The 22,502-nt window shown below is 35.8% G+C and overlaps 1 protein-coding gene across 3 annotated transcripts in view; it reads left to right on the top strand.

Moving 5' to 3' along the window:
- Positions 1 to 22,502, top strand: part of Pde4d (phosphodiesterase 4D) — a 514,775-nt gene that overhangs the window by 317,428 nt on the left and 174,845 nt on the right. For all 3 annotated transcript variants that reach the window (XM_077800282.1, XM_077800279.1, XM_077800281.1), the window contains exons 3-4: positions 9,895 to 9,931; positions 17,805 to 17,878. In XM_077800282.1, the coding sequence (XP_077656408.1) occupies positions 9,895 to 9,931; positions 17,805 to 17,878 (111 nt within the window). The remainder of the gene's footprint in view (positions 1 to 9,894; positions 9,932 to 17,804; positions 17,879 to 22,502) is intronic.

Here is a 22,502-nt window from a genome sequence, read left to right as displayed (position 1 = left end):
ACTTTGACAAGAACCAATAAACATTTTGTTAGGTAAGTCCCAGATCTCAGAATGGCATTTGGAAACTACTGATCCCTGCCACTTGCCAATGGCATGACTGTGATGAGTTACCTAAGTTCTCAGAGCCTGGTTCCTTGCCTTGGCATGGGAATATGAGTACCTTGTAATGCAAAATCCTTGAAATTAGATATTGCCCATTGGTGGAGATCCATGCCTGATACATAGTAGGTTCGTATCAAGCATAATGCTCTCCTCTCTATTTGATCAGACCATTCCTTTTAATCTGCTAAAATCTAGCACATACTGTCCTTTAAAACAGTTGCATGCACTCCCATAAATCTTCCTCCTAGGAACCCATGCTGGAGAAGAATCAAGAGGGCAGGGCCTCTGACATTAGAAACGGGCCTGTCAAATAAGATCAACAGTGAAAGAAGAGCCTGTTCCTAGAACACAAAATGAGGTGAAAGTCCTTCTCTGTGAACTCAACCCTTTCCACCTTCCTTCTTCCCCTCTGTGGAAATAAGACTCAGCCTAGTACTGAAAACAGCTGATGGTCATTCGTGACATCAGCACTCCTGGAAAATCCCCCTGTTACACTGTTTTGTTTGTTTGTTTATATATGGTGCTGAGAATCCAGCCCAGTGCTGCCTTACACAGGCTAGGCAAGTGCTCCACCACTAAGCCACAACCCCAGGCCCTATTGCACTAGTTTTTATCAAAGAAAAGAATTCAATGTACTTAATGAACATGTTTACAAGCATGTGTTAAGCACTTTTTAAATTACTCAAATCAGAAAAAAATTTTTGATACATAATTTTAAACATAGATTATCTTTTGTACTGTCATATGACTTAACAAATTGAAAGTCATTTATTGGCCTCATGTATTTTCTAAGTTTTTTTTCTTGTAGCACATAAAGAGATTCCATTGCAGATGAGAGAATTTTTTGCTTATGATGCATAATACCTCTAATTTCATTTGCTATATCATCAGTGCATAATCTTAACAGGGATGAGCATGAGTGAGTCAAAAATTATGGATCTTTGTTTTAAGAACTTTTTTGATCAATGATCAGTTCTAGGTTTTAATCTGTTGTTGTTGTTTTATTTAGTTTTTAATTGACAAATAATATGTGTCTGTGTAGTGCGTGTATGTGTATGTGTGATGTAGAATATAATGTTATAATATTTGTATGCATTATGGAATTATTAAATCAAACTCATAATATGTCCATCAATTCACTTATACTTTCTGTGATGAGAACATCTAAAATCTATCCTCAGCAATTTACAAATATGCTTGGTATTATTCTTAATTATAGCCTACCTTATAAGTCTCTTAAATGTATTCCTCCTAACTGCATATCTGTACCCTTCAACCAACATCTCCCAACCCCATTTTCCAGCTTCTGGTAACCAACATTTCTACTCTCTCCAAGACTTCTTTTTTTTTTTTTTTTTAATAGATCTACATTCATATGTGCAATAACACCTTATTTGACTTTCTGTTCCTGGCTTATTTAACTAAGCATAATGTACTTTAGGCTCATTTCTGCATCATTGTTTTCAAACTGGCACAATTTCTTTCCTTCTTAAGGGAGAGTGCTATTTCATTGTGTATAGAGACCACATTTTCTTTATCCACTCATCTGTTGGTTGACACTTAGGCTGATTCTGTGTTAGCTATTGTGAATAGTGCTCTAATAAAACAGTAGTCCAGATACTTTTTGACACATTGATTTCATTTTCTTGGCTTATAAACCCAGAAATGGATCATACGATGGTCCTATTTTTAATTTTGGTGAACCTCCATAGTACCTTCCAGAACTGCCGCACGAATTCACATTCCCACCAACTGTGTACAGTGTTTTGTTCCACATCTTTGTCAACATTTTTTATCTTTGGCTTTTTTGATTAAAGCTACTTTTTTGGGTGAGACATGATAGCTCATTTTGATTTAAATTTGCATTTCCCTGATGATTACTTATGTTAAGCACCTTTTCATATATTTATTGGCCTTTGGTATGTCTTATTCTAAGAAATGTTTACTCCGTTCTTGTGTTCATTTTTAATGGGTTATTTGCTTTCTTGCTATTAAGTGATTTGTTAATTATTAAAATGTTAATAAGTGTTAAGCAGGTGGTTACAAGATTAGCTGGGCACAGTGGTACATGCCTGTAATCCCAGTGGCTTGGGAGGCTGAGGAAGGAGGATCATGAGTTGAAAGCCCTTGTCAGCAACTTAGCAAGGCCCTAAGCAATTTAGCAAGAACTTGCTTCAAAATAAAAAGGGTTGGGGATATGGGGATGTGGTTCAGTGTTTAAGTTCCTTTAGGTTCAATTCCTGGTACTAAAAGGAAAAAAGAAGAAAGAAATTTAGAATTCTAAACATCTAAGATTATAGTATTTTCTAAAGTGATTTAAAAAAATATATAGTTGTAGATGGACAGAATGCCTTTATTTTGTTTATTTTTATGTGATGCTGAGGATCCAACCCAGTGCCTCACACATTCTAGGCAAGCTCCAGCCCCTAAACTGATATTATTTTTTTTTGAGAGAGAGAGAGAGAGAATTTTTAATATTTATTTTTTAGTTTTCGGCGGGCACAACATCTTTGTTTGTATGTGGTGCTGAGGATGGAATGAATCCTGGCCGCAAGCATGCCAGGCGAGCGCGCTACCGCTTGAGCCACATCCCCAGCCCCCTAAACTGATATTTTTAATCCAGTAAAATATCAATTAAAATGTAATGTTTACAGGTGTTCTCTGAAGGATTTTCTCATTGATTATAATAGGCAAAATGATATAGTAAATTCTCTTAAGATGAAAGTGTTTTTTGTTTTGTTTTTAATTGTTTTTTATTTTTTTAAATTAGTTATACATGACAGTAGAATGCATTTGTCCACTTTGATATGATATATATAGATGGGATATAATTTCTCATTTTTCTGAATGTACATGGGTAGAATCACATTGGTCATGTAGTCACATATATGCATAAATCAATAATGTCTGTTTCGTTCTACTATCTTCCTTTCCCCATCTCCCCTCCCTTCCCCCCTTTCACTTCCGTCTACTAATCTAAGGTAACTCTATTCTCTAGTGCCCTGCCCCCTTATTGTCAATTAGCATCCACATATTAGAGAATATGTGTTTTGTTTTGGAGGGATTGGCTTATTTCGCTTAGCGTATTCTCCAACTTTATCTATTTACTGGCAAATGCCATAATTTCATTCTTTTTTTTAAAGCTGAGTAATATTGCATTGAAAAAATATATACATATATACAATAATACCTTATTTGACGTTCTGTTCCTGGATATATATATATATATATATATATATATATATATATATATCTCCCATTTTCTTTTCCCATTCATCTATTGAAGGACACCTAGTTTGGTTCCATAGTTTAGATATTGTGAATTGAGCCGCTATAAACATTGACGTGGCTGCATTACTGTACTATGCTGATTTTAAGTCTTTGGGGTATAAACTGAGGAATGAGATAGCTGGGTCAAATGGTGGTTTCATTCTAAGTTTTTTTGAGGAATCTCTTACTGCTTTCCATAGTGGTTATACCAATTTGTTTTCCTCCCAATGGTACTTTTCCCTGTCATTTGAATTACAGAAAGCAAAGAATTAAAATTTTAAAAAAGAATTTTCTTTTAAAAGAAAATTTTCTTAGGATTACATATACACATATATACAAAATATGCATACATAAATTTACTTGTAGATATTTACATTAGAATGTTTTGTTATCTGTACACTATCCTCAGAGGTCTTTGTTACATATGACTAACATGTTCTTATCACACCCCGATTATGCACATATGTTATTGAATTGTCAGCCAAAACTTTACACCTGGATGGAAAAAAAATTATTATTTTATTTTAGGGTTGTAGGACATGAAAATCATTAGGTAGACTAAGCTTGTTTTGCTTTATTAGTCATTGATAATATGTTGTTTGATTAGCTTGATTTTGTTGTTTTTACATTATTTTTTGCATTCATGTATAATTCTTCTAATTGTTGTCTTTTTGATATTATCTCATGATACACAAAAAATATATCAAAGATTAAGCATTGTTTTGGATGAGGTTTAGGCATTGATAAATGTGTTCTAACTGGAGAATTACATAGCACATGACAAAGATTTGGATCCTGGCCCCAGAGTCACATGACACAGATTTGGATCCTGGCCCCAAAGTCACATGACACAGATTTGGTTCCTGGTCCTATCACTTCATGGACATGTGATTTTGTGTCTTTCTTAGGCCTCTGTCTTCTCCCCTATGAAAAAAAAAAAAAGAGAATAGATCATTATTGTAACATGTTTTGCATATAGTAATAACTCAATAGATATTAGCTATCATTGTTGTTTATGATAACTAATTTTTGTAATTATTACCACTGCTATTTATACTTTCATTGAATGTTTATACTCTGAATTCTTAAAAGCAGTATAGTGAAATTGTTTTAAGAAATAAAAAATAATAAGAGATTATAAAGGCTCCTAGTGCTAAAGCCAACAAGAAGAAAGGTGTCCCTGAGTTTCACAATTTGAAATAGATTTATATATATAATTCCAGGTGCTGGTTTTGGTTAAACTTATTCTTTTATGATGGCAGTGTACTTTTCCAAATTTGATACTATACTTGAATAGTTTATGGATCCCAACAAGGCTTCCATAAGAAGGTTTGCTTTTAGATATCTCTCTCTCTCTCTCTCTCTCTCTCTCTCTCTCTCTCTCTCTCGTGAATTGAACCCATTGGTTTAACTACTGAGCAGATTCCCAGTCCTTTTTATTTCCGAGACAAGGTTTATACTACATTGCTTAGGACCTTTCTAATTTGTTGAGGCTGGCCTCAAACTTGCAGTCCTCCTGCCTCAGCTTCCCAAGTCACTGGAATTACAGGCTGTCACCTCCCACCTGGCTTTTCTCTTTCTCTCTATCTGTTTCAGCTTCTTGTCTGTGTTTCTAACTTCTTGTTATGGAAAGAACAAGAAATAGGGAAAGGATGGCAAAGGCATAAAGAATGGGAGTTTTTAACTCTTGTCATTCCTGTTTTGAAAACAAGAGTCAACAATTGATCCTCTGCCTCTGGTAGCCCTGACTCAGGACCTAGCAAGGCCTCTCTTTGAGAGCAGAGGTGGGGCAGGTGTAGGCAAGCCTACCCATCGCAGCCAGCTCAGTGACTGGGCATGTGGCACCTCCTTCCACATCACAACACTCAAGGCCATTGTGACACTGCCTCCACAGTGACCTCCAGTGACTTATCATATATGTTCTGGAAGTCTCTGCACTTGACCTTCGCTGTGACTATTACCTGGGTCCCAATCTTCTTGGTCTCCACATGCGTGTGTGTGTGTGTGTGTGTGTGTGTATACATATATATGTATATATATAAAATGTCAAAAAGTAGCTTTCTCCTGAGTACTATCAGCCCTCAATCTCTTCCCACCTGTGTCCCACGCAGTTCTGAAAAGAACTTTATCTGAAAGCTAAAATTAGCTTCCCTTTAAAATAGATCTCAGATGATTTAAGTTTGTTGAAGTGTTTTTTTACTTAAAGAAAAGGTGATATTGAATAATTCTCCCTCAAATTTATGACACCAGTAGTTACAATTTCAAGTCTCCAGGCACTACTAACTATGAGGGGGGTAAACTTCTTAATTTGTTAGAGACTCTGTCTTTTCCCATCTCAGAAAACCCCAATTGATTGCATGATATTATACACCCTCCTAACTCTTTTCAGTATTTTAAAAAACTTCCTTGTTGAGAAAGTTGTTCAAGTGCCAATTGCAGAATCACTTTCTTTCAAGGGCTTTTTGTTCATTTTGTTTTGTTTTGTGTCTGGTGGTGCACACTGTAGTCACAGCTGCTCAGGAGGGTTGCTTGATCCCAGGAGTTTGAGACCAGCCTGGATAACATAGCTGTCTCAAAACAAAAAGACAAAACAAACAAACAAACAAACAAAACCATAAACTCACATGTACTTTAAGCCAATCATATGTAACAAAATTAATCTTTTGTTAATCTTAAGTCCCAAATCTCTTTTAATTATATATGCAAAGTTCAGTACACAATTAAAAGATACATTTCATATTATATTTATTTTCTTCTATCCACAAAAAAAAACATATATTACCTACATCATTATATTTGAAAATAGTCTGGAAAAGGTTATTTTCATGTTGAGTTGAAGACAAAGATTTTTAAATTATATATTAAGTATATATCCAAAGACAAATTAAGCCTTACATACTTTTGAAAAGAAATGGATAAAATATCTTTATAGAAGATGTCTGCCACTGAAATGCTGGGAATCTCATTTATTATTACTAAAATGAGACAAACTTGAAATATTCGACAGAAAGAATTTCTGGGCAATTTTAAAAAATGACATATCTCCACTAAAATTACAACTGTCTTTCTTTATACTTTGACAGGAAAAGAAAGGAAGTTGGATAAATTATGTTAAATATTGTATATTCTAAATATTCCTTTTACAAAGTTTCAGAATGAAATTGATTGAAAGAAAAAATTAAGTGTTTTAACAAACATGCGATCCTTTTGACTAGTTCAAATCCACTGTGATGCACTTCCAAACTAAAGGACTTATTAACATGGATTAATTTAAGAATGATTATGTGCCTTGATCCATATGACTTAGCTCTTAGAAACTTAATTTTATGGTCAGGAAATTATAAAGAATAAAATGAAAGAAAAGATTGTAGCTTGGGACAATATCTGGATTTCATATTATTTTTGTTCTGGGTATCTGAACTGCCTTCAGTATGGCCACATGTTGAAGCAAATTGAGAGCTCTTCAATTGCCAAATCAAGAAGACACTTCACATGTAATTTTCTCATTGTGTAATATATTTCCTGTCATGGTATCATGCTTTTTATTTTTTTATACATTTATTTATTTTTATGTGGTGTATTTATTTTTATGTGGTGTTGAGGATTGAACTCAGGGCCTCCCATGTATTTTAGGCGAGTGCTCTACTGCTGAGCCAAAACCCCAGCCCAGAATCATGCTTTTTAAATAACACCTTTTCTTATAGAAACCACTGAAGTGTCTTGAATGTAGTTAAATTTGTTGAAATAGTCTTTGCCTTTTGAACTTCTCACAAAGAAAAACTAATACACACTAAATTTATTATTTTGTTCACTACTTATAAAAACAATTGGCTTTGAATGGATATTTGTGTGTGTGTGTGTGTGTGTGTGTGATTGTGTATTTGTATATGTCAAATGGTAAAATGCTTAGCTCTGGATCTCGTACTCATGCTTTCGGAAAAATTTGGAGCATCTGCAAGTATTTCTCAGTTGCTCTGTAAGAGTTAGGTTACTATTTCAAAGTGAGTACATAGGCGGAATTGCAACCCTAAATTGTGCCTGTCATCAACCCTCAGAGAGTAAGGTCAGAATGATGGACCAATGAAGAAATGCAGTTGTCCAACCCTGGACATCGTTTTGAGTTTGCCTTGTAGTTTTCACTTTTTTTTATTTTACTAGATTACTGTACTGACTATTTTCCTATTTTTCTTACCTTTTGTAGGTCCTTATTTTTAATCTGTCCTATAGGAGTGAACTAGTGAAATCATAAGGAGCAAGTGTGGCTGTGTATTCTTACCTGTGTGACTTTGGGTTTAGTCTATTAACCAGGTTGAGCCTCGGTTTTTCTCATCTGTAGGATGGGAATATACCACTTACCCGAATCATTGTGTGATAGTTGGTGACATTGTACATAAAATGTACCTCCCCTTAGTTTTGTATGTCTCAAATTTTCCTTAAAGTTCTTTTACAAAGCCCATAATGTTGTCACTTTTCCTCTCTCAGTTACCATTGATTTGACTCAGGTCCTCATCTCCTCCACTCTTGACACTGCCTACTCTGCTTTCAGTTTTGCCCCTTCAGAACTCTCAGTCCCTTATAAATCTGTCATAATGGCTTAAAAGTTCTTAACTAAGTATCAGTTTTCTGAGTCTTTTAAATTTCCTAACTGCATAAGAAAGCAAAAGCCATTGGAATATAAATAATATTTACTATTACTAATTATATACAGACTACTAAATTTATCGAATTTTAGGCTAAGCACATTCTGAATACCTGAACATCAGTCACTTAATCCTAAAATAACATTATGTATGGACTATCATCTCCATTTTACAGAAGAAGAGACCAAGAGGAAGAGAAGTTTAATAACTTGCACAAGCGTATGTACTTAGAACATGGCGGGGTCAGAATTCCCAACTCTCACTCCCATCAGAAAGTAAAATCCCAGGCTTTTCTTACATGTACAAGGGCTCAGTGATCTGCAGCCTGGCTCACCACCTGCCACTCTTCTTGCATTTCCTACCCTGCAATGCATTTTCTAGAATCGCTCAGCTATGCATTGTAGCTCCTCGAATGTGTCATATTCTTCCGCACTCAGATGATTCCTCTGCCTCTTTGGCTTTGTCTCCTCTTGCCAGCTGGGACACTGGCTTTCTTACCGCTTCAGTACACCAGCCTGCTTCACTCTGGGCCATTCTTCTAGGAAAGAGCCTTTCTGGGTTTGGCCTCAGAAGACCTTTTTGGACTGACATCCTGGAGCTACCATTTATTTGCTTCTAGACCTTCTGATCCCTTTGAACCTCTGTTGCTTCCTCTATAAAATGATGGTAAAACTTGATGTCCAAACTTCATAGCATGTAGGATTTTATGAATAGAAGAATAACAGATGTCCGTTGAAAATGTGGTTCTGGAACCAATGGAAAGGAAAATGACACATGCCTCTTTTGAAGTGTTTTTTCCGTTTTTTTCTTCTATTTTCCACATTTTGACTTTCAAGAGCTCTGTATAATTTGATGGTGACCACAGCAATTAGTCTCTTTGCCATTGATGATCCATGGCGAACATTCTTCCTGTGCTCTTTATGCTGTACCACATTTCGTAAGTGTTGTTTTAGGTCACTCTGGTTCTTTTCAGATTGTGCATGAGCAAACAGACAGGTCAGTTGCACTATTTTCAGTGAAAGTAATGTTCAGGAAGCTTTCTGTGCAGAATAACTGCTTACACTTGATTCAAGAGCTTTGGCTGTCTAGATCAAGAAATAGCCCATGAAGATAGGCACCTGCTGCTGTTGAACTATTTATGCTAGGAAATACCAAGAAAGAATTGCAGGCCCAAGTTTCTCACTTTCTTCTAAGTAGAACATTGCACAACTTTTCTTGACTTTCTCTATCCCTCCAAGCCACGTCATGCTGACACCTTGCTCCTATATCGCAGGCCTGGTGTGGCTGAGGTTGCTATAGCAACAGCACACATGGGGTAACATTCCCCTGTAACTATGGTGGCTGAGACATGAGTCAGTTGAAAAGTTTCACGGGGTTTTTATTAGTATATGATGCAGTCCCATGTCATCTATAGTTCCTGGCTTGTCCAACACTTCCAGAGGATGATGCAGAACACGCAATGCTAATCATCTTCAAATACATGGGCCAGGGTCCTCTAACAAAAGCTACTGAGGCTGCTGGTTCCTTCCACAGCACCCCTGACTAATAATTATACTAAGAGGCAAGAGTAAAACCCAGGCCCCAGCACTGGAACTGTTTCTACCATGGTGTACCCTGTTAGCCCTAAAAGGCAACAGTGACACTGATGGATGATGGAGTCCCTCTTTTCACCTAAGTAGCTGGATAATGGTTCAAAATCCAAGGAGATGCATTTTCAACCAAGTGCCTGAAAAGAACATGTGCTGAAGAATAAGGATGGAATTATTGTAATTCTCTATGGGGATTTATGAAACTTAACATTGGAACTTAACATGGAATATTGATTAAAACTAGTCATAGAGTTGTCGATGACTTCTAACATGGGATTTGGTTTATTTTTCAGACATGGAGATGACTTGATTGTGACTCCTTTTGCTCAGGTAAGCATAGCTCGGTGAGCAGGCCGACTTCTCACAGATTTGGAAATTGGTTTGGGAGGATTTGATCTGTTGCTCGATTTAGTTTTAAAGTAAATGAAATTATAAATACAAATAGTGTGGTTCATCCAAGTAATTCATAGGCAATGCTAGAAAATGTGACTTTGGCCCTAGAGATCTGTTTTCTTTAAACTGTGGTAGACCCAAAGATTGTCTTTGCTTCAAATAACAAATTACCCTAGAGATAGAGAACATAAATAGGCCCATATTTCTTAACTGATATAGGCATTAGAAGCAGAAGGCTATATTGTGGATTAAATTACGTTTAATAAAATGAGGTACATGATCATTGCTTGAAATTCAATCATATAGTTCAACCTGATACCTTATTTACTCCTTTATACATGTGTCATTGGCACAAAGATTTAGCCCAGTGATCTGTGTTTGTTTTACAGCATACAAATCATGAAAATACTTTGATCACATGACATAGATGCAAGAAGGTGATGAGATGATTTGAAGTGTACTGGAGTGATTCTCAACCCTAGATGCAAGCTAGACTCACCTAGAGCACTCATCCCGATGCCCAGGCTTGCATGCCTATGGATTTTAAATAATCTGGAGATCCAAGAATTTTTATTTTTCAAAGGCCACAGTATTTTTACTGTGTGTAAGAGAAGTTGACAGCCCCTGATGTAGATAACTAGGGACAAATAGGATGAAACTTATTTAAACTGGGTCATGAAGCAGATTTAAAATCAATACTGACTGAAAAAAAATGTTTAAATGTTGAAATACAAGCAGTGCTGAGAAGTCATACAAATTATAACTAGAGGTAGGTCAGAAATAGATGTAGCACCTTGAGCAACTCATTTAACTTTTCTGAATGACTTTGAGGAAGGCACTGAACTTTTCCAAGTCTTACTTCCTCCTCTGTTAAATTATAATTGCAGGAGTACCCACCTCATAAGATGTTAAAAGGTTAAAATAATACTGGTCATGCAAAATATTCACAAGAATTCTAAAAATTTTAATGTTTATTAAATTTTAATTAAAACTGGTTTAATTGTATAGAGATGAAATTGCTCTTTTCTTTCTAAATGTAATCTTAGGTATGATTTTTTAAATGAATAATAATAATGTTAGAACAATATGATTTTGCAGTTTTAATTTTTTAAAAATTTCTAAAATAATTTAAACCACAATTGTAATTAATTCATAAATAAAATGTCTAATGGTGATTTTAAAAATTAATGCAGGTGGGCTGGGGTCATATCTCAGTGGTAGAGCACTTGCCCGGCATATGTGAGGCACTGGGTTCGATTCTCAGCACCACACATAAATAAATACAATAAAGGTCCATTGAAAACTAAAAAATAATGATGCAGTCAATTAAGAACAGATGATGATCATCATCCATTCCATATGCTCAAGTCCTTTTGCTGGAGATCATGAATTCTTTCTAGTGCTTGTATTTCGGTGTCAAAAAAATTTACACTCTTACATTTTAATCATATTTGTGATAGCAAAGTTTTAATGAAACAGTTTGTAATTAATTCCTATTGAGAATTTATAATTGTATAACTAAGAGCTGAGAGCTAGATGAACAGGCAAAATCAGGTAAAACAATATAAAAAACCATCACTAAATGTAGAACCAGTCATCCCATCATGAGTTTACTCAGGTAGCTAGCTAAAACTAAAATCTCTAGATATTATTGTAAGAAAAATAAATCTAAGTATGTTGTAAAAAATGGAAAAAAATCTGTATGTAATATCTTGGCTTCTTACTTCAAGTAATATTTACTAATCTCTAACAGATTAATAAATTTAACTTGGCTCCTGCCTTCAGTTAAATTCTAAAGAAGTCTAGCCTTTTACATGATTAGACATCTACAGTGTACCTATAATCTCCAAAACAACTACTCAAATTTCTCTATATTGGGACGTTTATACATATTTTATATACAAAACATCATTTAGCCATAAATGTTATTTTACAATGATTAATACCCTTGAAACTGGAACTTTGAATATAAACTAACTCTTTGTAATATTCAGATATATCTGATGCCTAAAAGTAATCTGAAATATACTTAAGGAGATTTTGCTTATCATCAACTGAGGGACTCATTCACCTTGCAGAAGGTGGTCGTTGCCCCAGGGGCTGTGAATTCTTTTTAAGTGGCTTCACCACAGTTTTCATAAATGGATTTTTCCTGGAGTATTAAATCTGGGAAGCTGTAGTAAAATATAAGTAAGAAAAGGCTTTTCAATACTGAGCAGTTTTAGCACTGATGGGGTATCGTTGCAGAAGCAGGTAAGACTAAAAGCCCAGTTAGCGCCTGGCCTTTTCTTAAGCTATGTTGGGCCCAACTGGCATATATTGTTGACTTAATTGCCATCTCCTCAGAAAAAGAATGTGTAATACAGGGCAGAGCACTTACCACTTAATGTTAAATATTATAATTCCAAAAATGGAATATATTTATATTGCTTGAAGTTATGCCAACATTATTTGTTCTGCTATACCATAACTGATTTTAGCCAACTTGCTCAGGAAAATGTCTCATCAAGTAGGCCAAAGAATCATACCCTCTTCCTACTATGTTTTGGATTCATAATTTCACACTAAATTTTGGTGAAAATTTGCAGGGAGGCCTGAGGTTGTGGCTCCAAGGTAGAGCACTCGCCTAGCATGGGTGAGGCACTGGGTTTGATCCTCAGAACCACATAAAGATAAATAAATAAAGGTATTGTGTCCATCTATAACTAAAGACTATTAAAAATAAAATAAAATTTGCAGGGAGAGCCACATTGCTCTCAAAATGTTTCTGCATACAAACTTTAGAAAAATTAATAGAAGCAAAAGGAAGAAAATTTCCCACAATTCACAATCCCCAAACAACTACTGCTCATATTTTTTTTTCTTACTTTCTATCCATTTAGGTTTTTTTTTTTTTTTTTTTTTTTCTGGGTGTTACGACTTTCCTTATGATCTTAAAAACAGGCCACTATTGTCCAAAATGGTCAAGGACCTTCCTCCAACTCATCTCATCTTCATTTTCTTGAAAACCCATTTCTTTAGGCCTGAGTGCAGCCCCAAAACATGAAAGGATCCTGCCCTATTTATATATTTCTAAATTATGGCCTTTGGGGTTTTGAAAAGAATTAAATACTAAATTACAAGAGAATTTAGGAAGTCACAAAAAGATATATCCCATTTTGTTGGATGGAGCTGAACCTAGAACATCTTGGTAAGGCCTAATTTTCAGGAAGGATCTTACAAATCCCTCTATGTTTTATTCTAATGTGAAGAACACTGTTAGAGTAAAGTTTTTGCTAGGGGTCAACCTGAACTTTCTTCTACCTCGGGTGGCTTAGATTTTTCCATATAATTTCAGAATCTCTTTGAGCCCCAGAAAAAGTTCCAACTTTAATTAGTTTGCATACTTCAATTTCAAAACTGAAATTCTGTTTGGGTATGAGTATTTCCTTCGGCACAGAGACTTGAGTGTTGAGAACGACCCTACTGCCCTTTTCCTCCCACAAGGATAACAACTTGGCCAGAGTTCCTGGGGGCCCAAGAGCACCAAGGAGGCACAACACTGCTGAATACTGGAGTCAGCGGTCTCTGGCCCTCTAATTCCACTGTTTGCAATTATGACAACCTTGTAAAACTCTAAGTCTCCTGGAATTCTCATCTGAAAGTCTGTAGTATTGAAAGAAGTGGAATCTTTGATGAAGCAAATGACAGGAAACCCCCACCCAAACATTATCCTGACTCCCTGTGGAGTGCCTCACATCAGTCAATCTAGAGAGACATGCCCAACCCATGAAGACTAGGCAGGAATACCCACATTTTTTTTGCCTTCTCTAACCAAAATACAGCACCCAGAATACTTTTAGGAAACAATATAGTAGTTATTAATACTGTAGAACATTAATTATAGTAGTAGGACATTACCAATATTTTTTAAAATATTTCTCCCCACAGAGATTTTTATGATCCCATCACAGTCCCCAAGTTTGCTGGACCCACCAGGCCCTCTCTGTGAAGCAATGGAAGAAAAGAGGTGGTCTCGTTTCAGGTGCTTTTATTCACCCAGCATTTCCTTGGACTTCATTAATATAAATGGCAACTAGCATCTTTCTAGATATCTGAACTCTTACAGTCATTCATAGGAAATTGTCAATAACTTTTTGACATAACCAAAACAATTTCATATGGTTCAACAAAAACATAAGTCGAAAGAGATTTTCTTTTCTATCAAAATGAACTTTTTATCTTGTACATAATTCTAGGTTGACTCCAGCATTTCTTCTGAAGTTAAAACCTGGATCAGGAATACTTTCATTTCACGCAGGATACACCCACCCCACAAGAATCTCAGTCTGTGTTTTACCGCCACCTAGTGGCATAAAGTGTACATGAATTGAAAAACAATCCTCAAAACTCTCGTTGAGGCTCTTCATTACTGATTCATGAAGTCCACATTTTTTCTGTCAATTTTGGTAAATCCTACTGATCAATAGATGTTTAAGAGCACATAAAGAAGTTTGAGAACTCTGTATAAATAACATCCCACCCCACAGGCCAGTGTACGGATCATCTCTGTCCACAATTTTTCTATAGTACTATCAGTATTTCTTTCCTAAGGTGTGTATGTTTCTCATCATTCTGGAGGTATTTTTGATCTTGTTCTGTTACATTGTACTTGTAGGAGAAGAAGAGAAAGCAGTGACCTTAATTTTCTGCCACTGAGCCACGTGGAAGAAACCTCAGGGATTTCTTTGGTTCACAACATTAAGAAGGGAAGAAAATTATAGGGGCAATAAAGCTCTGACTACATCTCTTACAAAGCTGAATTCATGGGGAGTGAGAGCAGCCCTGGAACAAAAGCAAAAAATAACGGAACCTTAACTCAGGGGCTCCAGTAAAACTATTTCCATTTCTTCTCCCCAGCAACAGTTACCAACCTCTTTGTGTTCTGCAAAGACAAACCCAGTGATATTTAGGATAAAGATTCCCCAGGAAGCACCCCTTAAAAGATCTGTCTGAAACTTTTATTTATACTTTGGCTAAGGATAATAATTAACACTTAATCTAAAAATTTATAAAATACTGCTTGTCCTACCACAGAGAGAGAGAGAGAGAGAGAGAGAGAGAGAGAGAGAGAGAGAGAGAGAAAGCCACAATGACTTAAGACTTGCACACACAGGGAATGATGTATCCTCAGGGCTATTTACTACAGCAGTGTTTGTAAAAGCAAACTGTAAGACACAACCTCAAAGTCAGTCTCAGGGACTGGCAACTGGATGCCTGAAGGAGGGACTGGGATGGGGGAACTTTTTCTTCCATTTTTATTTTTTGTTTGTTTTGAGATACTTCATACATATGAAAGAATATATCTAGTGATTATATAGAGCATAAATAATCATCATAATAATAATGAACAGTTTAAGAAATAGAAGGATATGAATATTTTAATGCCACTGAAGTATCCCTTTCCATGTTCATCTATCACATAAATAACAATAATTTTGATTTTGGCTTAATTATTGAGATGAGACTTTTTGCGGGATAGTTATGTTTCTACTTACAGTCTACAGCAAGCAAATGTATGATTTATTCAAAATAAATACATAAAAAACTTAAAATCCAAAACAAAATAATCCAGTTTAATATCTTTATTATTATAACACAGGCAAAATTTCTCTACAGAAAATATTTCTTTTATGAACTAATGTTTCCTTTCATGAATTATTTTCCTCTCAAATGAGCATGGAATATGATTTACCTACAATATTATTTCTATTTACCAGCTGTCAAATGCAGTGAATTTACAACAGCATATTATGATAAAATCCTCAGAATTCTGAAGTTAAAATTTTTGCCTAGAAAAGGGATCGATTAGCTGGTGCAATAATCTTATTTAAAATGCTTTTCAAATGTGTTCAGTATTCACTTCTTAAAATATAAATCAAGTCTGCATGATTTAATGACAGTGGATCATTTATCCAATTTATTTCTGCATCAGTCAAGATTCCATGCCTGTTGAAAGACATCGTAGTCTGATGTCAGCAGTTAGCTATTTGAATATTCTGTCATAGGCAATGTGACCTTTCAGAGCTGTGGGTTGTTTATGTGTGGTAATGAGCCAGGATTTTCCAGTGACTGAGTTAATCATGGTTGGCTCCTTAGGAAGCACCACAGATTCCTTCAGGGGAAATGCTGTAGGTCACTATCCCAATGCACAAACTTCCTTTGACCAACACAAATTAATGTCAAGTTTTTGTTTTTTGAAGTCTGAAACGTTTTTGTCTTGGAAAAAAAATATAAACTGACTCTAGATCCATGCCAGATGAAAAAAAAAAAAAAACTCTGGAGACAATTCTGGAGCCCTTAGAGCAATTAGAATTTGGGGGGCCCCTTGTAGTACCACTCCTAGTCACTAAATAAATTCCCTGTGTGTGTGCCAAATCATTAATCAAGTGAAATGCTACCCCAATAAACTCACCCACACTGAATGCTTTTTCTTGACACCTAACCTGTCATTTCTTCTAATTCACACTCCAATCCTGTGAGGTAAATATCAATTACAGTTTGTATTTAAGAAAACTGAGGTAAGGAGAGGCTTACATAACTTGTTCAGGTTCACACATTAATACTGAACAGATTCAGGCAGCCTGGTTTGTTGTGCAATACCCTAGTACTTACCAAGACACATTTTAGATAAATTTAGCATTCTGGTTCACATCCAGAACACCTATAATTCCACCTAATTTAGGATCCACCCTGAGGAAATGAGCCCATTCTAGGAAAAAGCCAGGGGCAGTAGATTCATGCAACTTTTCTCTCCTAGGCTCACTTCCATTCCTTGGCCATCTTCTAGTCCGACTGGAATTAGGAAAGGGGGCTATCAGAGGTGGTGGCATCATTTTCCTGCCTTGTCATATGTGTAGATATATTTCATCTAGGTATTCTTCATACGATGCCATTTTATTGAGTATTTTCTGTGTTCCAGGAAGTGTGTGTATATATATATATATATATATATATATATATATATATATAGAGAGAGAGAGAGAGAGAGAGAGAGAGAGAGAGAGAGAGCGTGCACAGAGAGCAATTGCATTTTATGTGAGAAATACCTTCTTGGGGACTTCTTGTCATTCACAGTCTCAACCAAGGAAAAGACCATCTGTGCACTAGCTGGTACAGACACATGGCAAAGCTGAAAAGCAGCGATCTAAGATTTACTTAGCTTACTGACTACAAATTATGGAACTCTTGGTGAATTCTTTTTTCTTTCTTTCTTTCTTTCTTTCTTCTTCTTTTTTTTTTTAGTTGTAGATGGACACAATGCCTTTATTTAATTTATTTACTTTTATATAGTGCTGAGGATCGAAACCAGTGCCTCATACATTCTAGGCAAGCAGTCTACCACCGAGCCACAACCCCAGCCCTCTTGGTAAATTCTTAAAGAGAGTTTTGGAATAATTTTTATTTTTATCCTTAAAGTAAGCTTCATTAGTATTTTAAACTACACTATTTCATATATGCATAAGATGCAACATACATGTTTGCTTGGGATATTGTGTTAGTGACTTGGGAATACAGGAATGCTATGGAGACTGCTGCTGCTGTGACCACATTTGTAGATAATGAAGAGGGATTTCTGGAAAATTTTGACAGTGTGATCTCTGTGGATTTCATATGGATGCATACAAGCCTTGCTAAGTGCTAGTAGATTCTTCAGTGGTATATGAAATTAAGTTTTAAGCATTATCAGATTTCCTCTTAACAAACCATTCTTAATTGCATTTAAGATGACCCCAGTTTAAGACATCTCAAGAATTTCTTTTTGTTATAGGTCTTAGCCAGCCTGCGAACTGTACGAAACAATTTTGCTGCATTAACTAATTTGCAAGACCGAGCGCCTAGCAAGTAAGTTATTCTTTATTCCCTCTTTTTTTGCTAAGCTTTTAAAGAATGTCATCTCAATTTGAATTGAACTCAAGACAAAATATTAAATTTCTCTAAGTCACTGCCAAGCTATCTAACCATGGACATTAACAAGACATCAGATGATACCCTGCTAATTCACTATAAATACAGTGTAGTGGTGATTCTAACATCAGGAATGAAACAGTATGACAAATCAATATGGTGATTCTGTCAGAAATTACCTGGCGTGATTTGTCTTCTAGCCAGTTATTTATACTCAAAGTAACTTTATAGTTTTGGCTTATTTCATAAATTAGCCACAGGCAAATAATCTCATCACGTCTTAATGATATCTCAAAGTCATACTGTTAATTCTAAGACAACAATTAACTGGAAAAACACCAGATCTCAACAAAGATCTTTGATTCTCCTGCTGTCATTGACTCTCTGAGCAGCAACATTCATGAGGCAATTAATAAAATTGAGATTGATGTAATAACAATAGAAGTGTTTGGGAGAGGGAAACTTGAAATGGAAAATGATTTAAAATTGGGGGATTTTGGAGCTGGGGCTATAGCTTAGTGACAGAGCACTTGCCTAGCATGCATGAAGCACTGGGTTCGATCCTCAGCACCACATAAAAATAAAAAAAAACAAATAAAATAAAGATGTTCTGTCTATCTACAACTACAATTTTTTTTTAATTGGAGGATCCTGATAAATCTAAAAAATCAAAAAGAAGGAAGTAAATTTTGCAAAATTAAATGAGAAACTGATAAACTATTATTCTAATATCTATTTTTTAAAGTATTATTTATAATAAAGTTAAGATTATCAGCCTGGAAGAATTTTCCAAAACAAAACAAAAAAAATCAAATTAATATTAAGAGGACAGTGAGTAGAAACTTATTAGGGATTATGGTATATCTGAGTCTATATTATTTTATACTAGTTAACTACTTCTTAAAGAACATGAAAAAACTGAACTTTTCCACTCCATAATAACATAGTTTACCTCTACAATCCACATTTCCCTGATTAACAAGAAGCTATGGCCATTAGGCAAGTACTTCCTGTGATAGAGAAAGCTTTTCTAAAAAAAAAAAAAAAAATTAGTGGAAGTGCTACAACACAAATAATTGACATGGAACCTAGAACCTTGGGCCGATTGTCTTTCCCTCAGCTTGAACATTTACCTTCTCTTTCTTCTTTTCCACTTGACTAACTGGTTCATTCTTCTCATCACAGTTTAAATATAATTGCTTTGGGGGCACTGTCCCTCACACTGCCAGATATAGACCCACAGTGACCAGCCCTAGCTGGCTGGCATGTCTTTCCAACTCTGCCTGGTTGCATCCTGTGATTCAAGCACATTTCTCCCTGTGCCCTACTTGCCTGATCACCTGGTTGATCCTCAGCAATGTCAGTTCCCCAAGAGCAGGGTGTGGCTGGTTCACATTCGTATTCCCAGTGCCTGTCAGAACACAGAATAATTCCTCTGTTTTAGTCAGATTTTTCATTGCTGTGACCAAAATACCTGACACAAACTATGGAAGAGGGGAAATTTATTTGGGGCTCACTGATGGTTTTAGAGGTCTCAGTCCACAGATGGCTGACCACAGAGCTCTGGGACCAAGATGAGGCAGAACATCATGGTAGAAGGATGTGAAGGAAGAAAGCAGCTCAGAACATGGCCAACAGGAAGCAGAGAGAGCTAAAGAGCTCCATTCACCAGAGACAAAATATAAACCCCAAAGGCACACTCCCAGTGACCAGTCTTCGCTAGCCACATCCTAGCTGCCTTCAGTTACCACCCAGTTAATCCATTTCAGTGGTTTAAGTTACTAATTAGATTACAGCTCCCATTTAACCTCATTTGCATTTTCTCACACATGAACTTTTGGGGGACACCTCATTTCTAAATCTCTGCAAATGCTTGTTGACTGAAAGTGTAAAGTGGCCATTCAGCATTTAAAGCCTGAGGGTGTGCCATGAAGAAACCATTTATCTCCAGTTGTGTTGTCTATACAACATGAACATAAGTTGTAAAACATCAGGCTGACCTCAATAGCCCTGAAGCCTTTGCTATTCAGTAGGTTATGGGTACAAACTTAACCTTCTAGAAATTCTTAGCTCTGAAGGAAAAATGAAATTATTGGTTGCCACTAAAACTTGCAGTCTCAAATTTCAGTAAGAAATCGAGGTCTCGTCTCTAAAAGGCAAACAAGAAATTAATGCCCTGTAAATTTCCTTTGGATGTGGTCACCTGAGTGCAAGCATTTAATATAACAGACACTTAATCAAACAGGTGTGAAGGTATCACACTGGCCCTTCTATCTCCAAAGAAATGTCCTCAGGCCCATTCTATACAAGGCAGAGGTTCTCAACTGATTTACAGGCACAGGATATATTAAAATGGAAAGGAGGGAGTGAAAAATCATAGCTAACACCTGAACTTACACCTGCTTTGACTAACTATGCAATGCCCATGGAGACATTGAATTACAATATCATCTGGTAGACTCTAAGTGAAAGCCAGTGCATGGTCTCCTTTTTGGTCAATGCAGATTTGTATCTCCTTTATTAATTCAAACCAAATCAGCTTCCTGGGGTGTCGGAATAGTAGAATTCAATCTCCACACAGCTGGACTCTGTTGTGCTTGGTATTAGCAAAGAGGATGTCACTGGTACATGGCATGATGACTCTGAAAGAATCAGGATTCAATTGCCCTGCACTCCCTGTACCACTAGAATGTTTCCAAGCTCACTGTTGGAATTTGAAGAAGACCTGCGCTGCCTTTCACAGACTACCTTTTTATTTGCTTTAGGAAAGGAGTCTAGGAAGAACTCATCTAAGAACTTGTTATTTTTTAAATTTTTATTTGCTTTAGGGTTAGTGTCTAGGAAGAACTCATCCAAGAGCTCTAGTGTTAGCCCACTAATGGTTTCTTGTGATCTTCTTGCTCTTTTGTGCCCTTTAGACTTTTTATATTCCAAGAATAAATTGTGACTCAATATTCTTAAAAATAATCTGTCAAGTTACCATTAATCCAGTGATTAATATTTTCTGCTTGTTACTTATCAAGATGTCAAGTTCCCAAGTGTCAGTAGTAAGATTGATAAAATGAGAATTAGTAGCAAGTCAACCATTTGGTTTTCCAAAATTATAGAAAAGGATAAATGTTTACTTATATTTTCCCAGACAAAAAGTCAATGTTTTCAAAATTTTCACAGAACAAGGACTAAAAAACATTCTCAGACATCAATATTTAAGTCATTTGAATAAACTCTAGTCTATAACTATATGATCCTGAATATCCCCAAACTCATCTGAATAACAAACTCTCAGCAAGAAGGTAACTACTAGTATAGAAAACAGAGCTATTTCAAAGCAGCAGTTTAAAACACTGACCTTTTTAAATAAAGCATTTATCAAGTTCAAATTTATATTTTTAATTTCTTCTCTTTCTCTCACTTCTATGGTGCTGGGGATCAACCCAGAGCCTTACACATGCTAAGCAAGTGTTCTACCACTGAGCTATATCCCAGCCTCGACTTTTATTTTCATAATTTAAAAAAACTAAAATAAGTCAGAAGTGAATCATGGTGTATTTTCAATCAAACACAAAAATTCAATCCCAAGCTGACACCAATAAACTTAAGAGCAATGATCCAGAGCCAGACACTGAATAGAAAGAGCGAGAATTTACAAAACACCAAAGTGCTTTCTGTAAGCATCCCCTAGACCTGCTAGGATAGTCGTCATCTTCAGCATTAGAGAGTCTGCTGCCAACTGCACATCTGTGTGGTTATCCATTTGGCTTCCACAAAAGCATCCCAAGCTAAGACAAAGAGTAGAGTGCAGCCTAGAGTCACATTACCTTGATTCAAATCTCTGCTGGCTTGGAACAGATTTTCAACTTCCCAAAGATTTGTTTTTCTCACTGGTAAAACGAGAACAATGATTCTACCAGCCTTGAGGCTTTTTGTCAGGGTTAAGTGAGATAATTCATTTAAAGTGCTCATTTAGTATAGCGTGTGACAGACACTAAGTGCTTATTAAGTAAGTGTAGCCACTAGAAGAAACACACACACACACACACACACACAACCTCAACTATTTTACAGATATCCCTTAATGTGTTTTTAAAGATGGCAACAAGTTAAAAGCTATCAATTATAAGTAACGATTTTATAAAGTTATATTCCAAAAAACTTTGGACAATCCATAAATGATATTCTTTTCAACATAATTTATTCAGCACTGATTTAATACCAGATACATTGATAGCTTTTAACTTGTTGATATATATAATTGATAGCTTTTAACTTGTTGCCATCTTTAAAAACACTTTAAAAATAGATACATTTAGGGATATCTGTAAAATAGTTGAGGTTGTGTGTGTGTGTGTGTGTGTGTGTGTGCGCGCGCGCGCGCGCGCGCGCACGCTGGGCTTTGAATGGAATATGAGTTAATCATTATATATATATGATTAACTATATATATAATGATTATATATATATACATACACACACATACATATATATATTTTTGGTTTTTTGTTGTTTTTTTTTTAACCTCAGGGTGTTTATAATCATCTTGTGGAACCTGGCAAACATATGT

Source organism: Urocitellus parryii, chromosome 1 (genome assembly GCF_045843805.1).
Source record: "Urocitellus parryii isolate mUroPar1 chromosome 1, mUroPar1.hap1, whole genome shotgun sequence".
Classification (NCBI taxonomy): domain Eukaryota; kingdom Metazoa; phylum Chordata; class Mammalia; order Rodentia; family Sciuridae; genus Urocitellus; species Urocitellus parryii.
The sequence above is the reverse complement of the archived record's forward strand: the minus strand, read 5'-3'. Positions and strand labels throughout refer to the sequence as shown.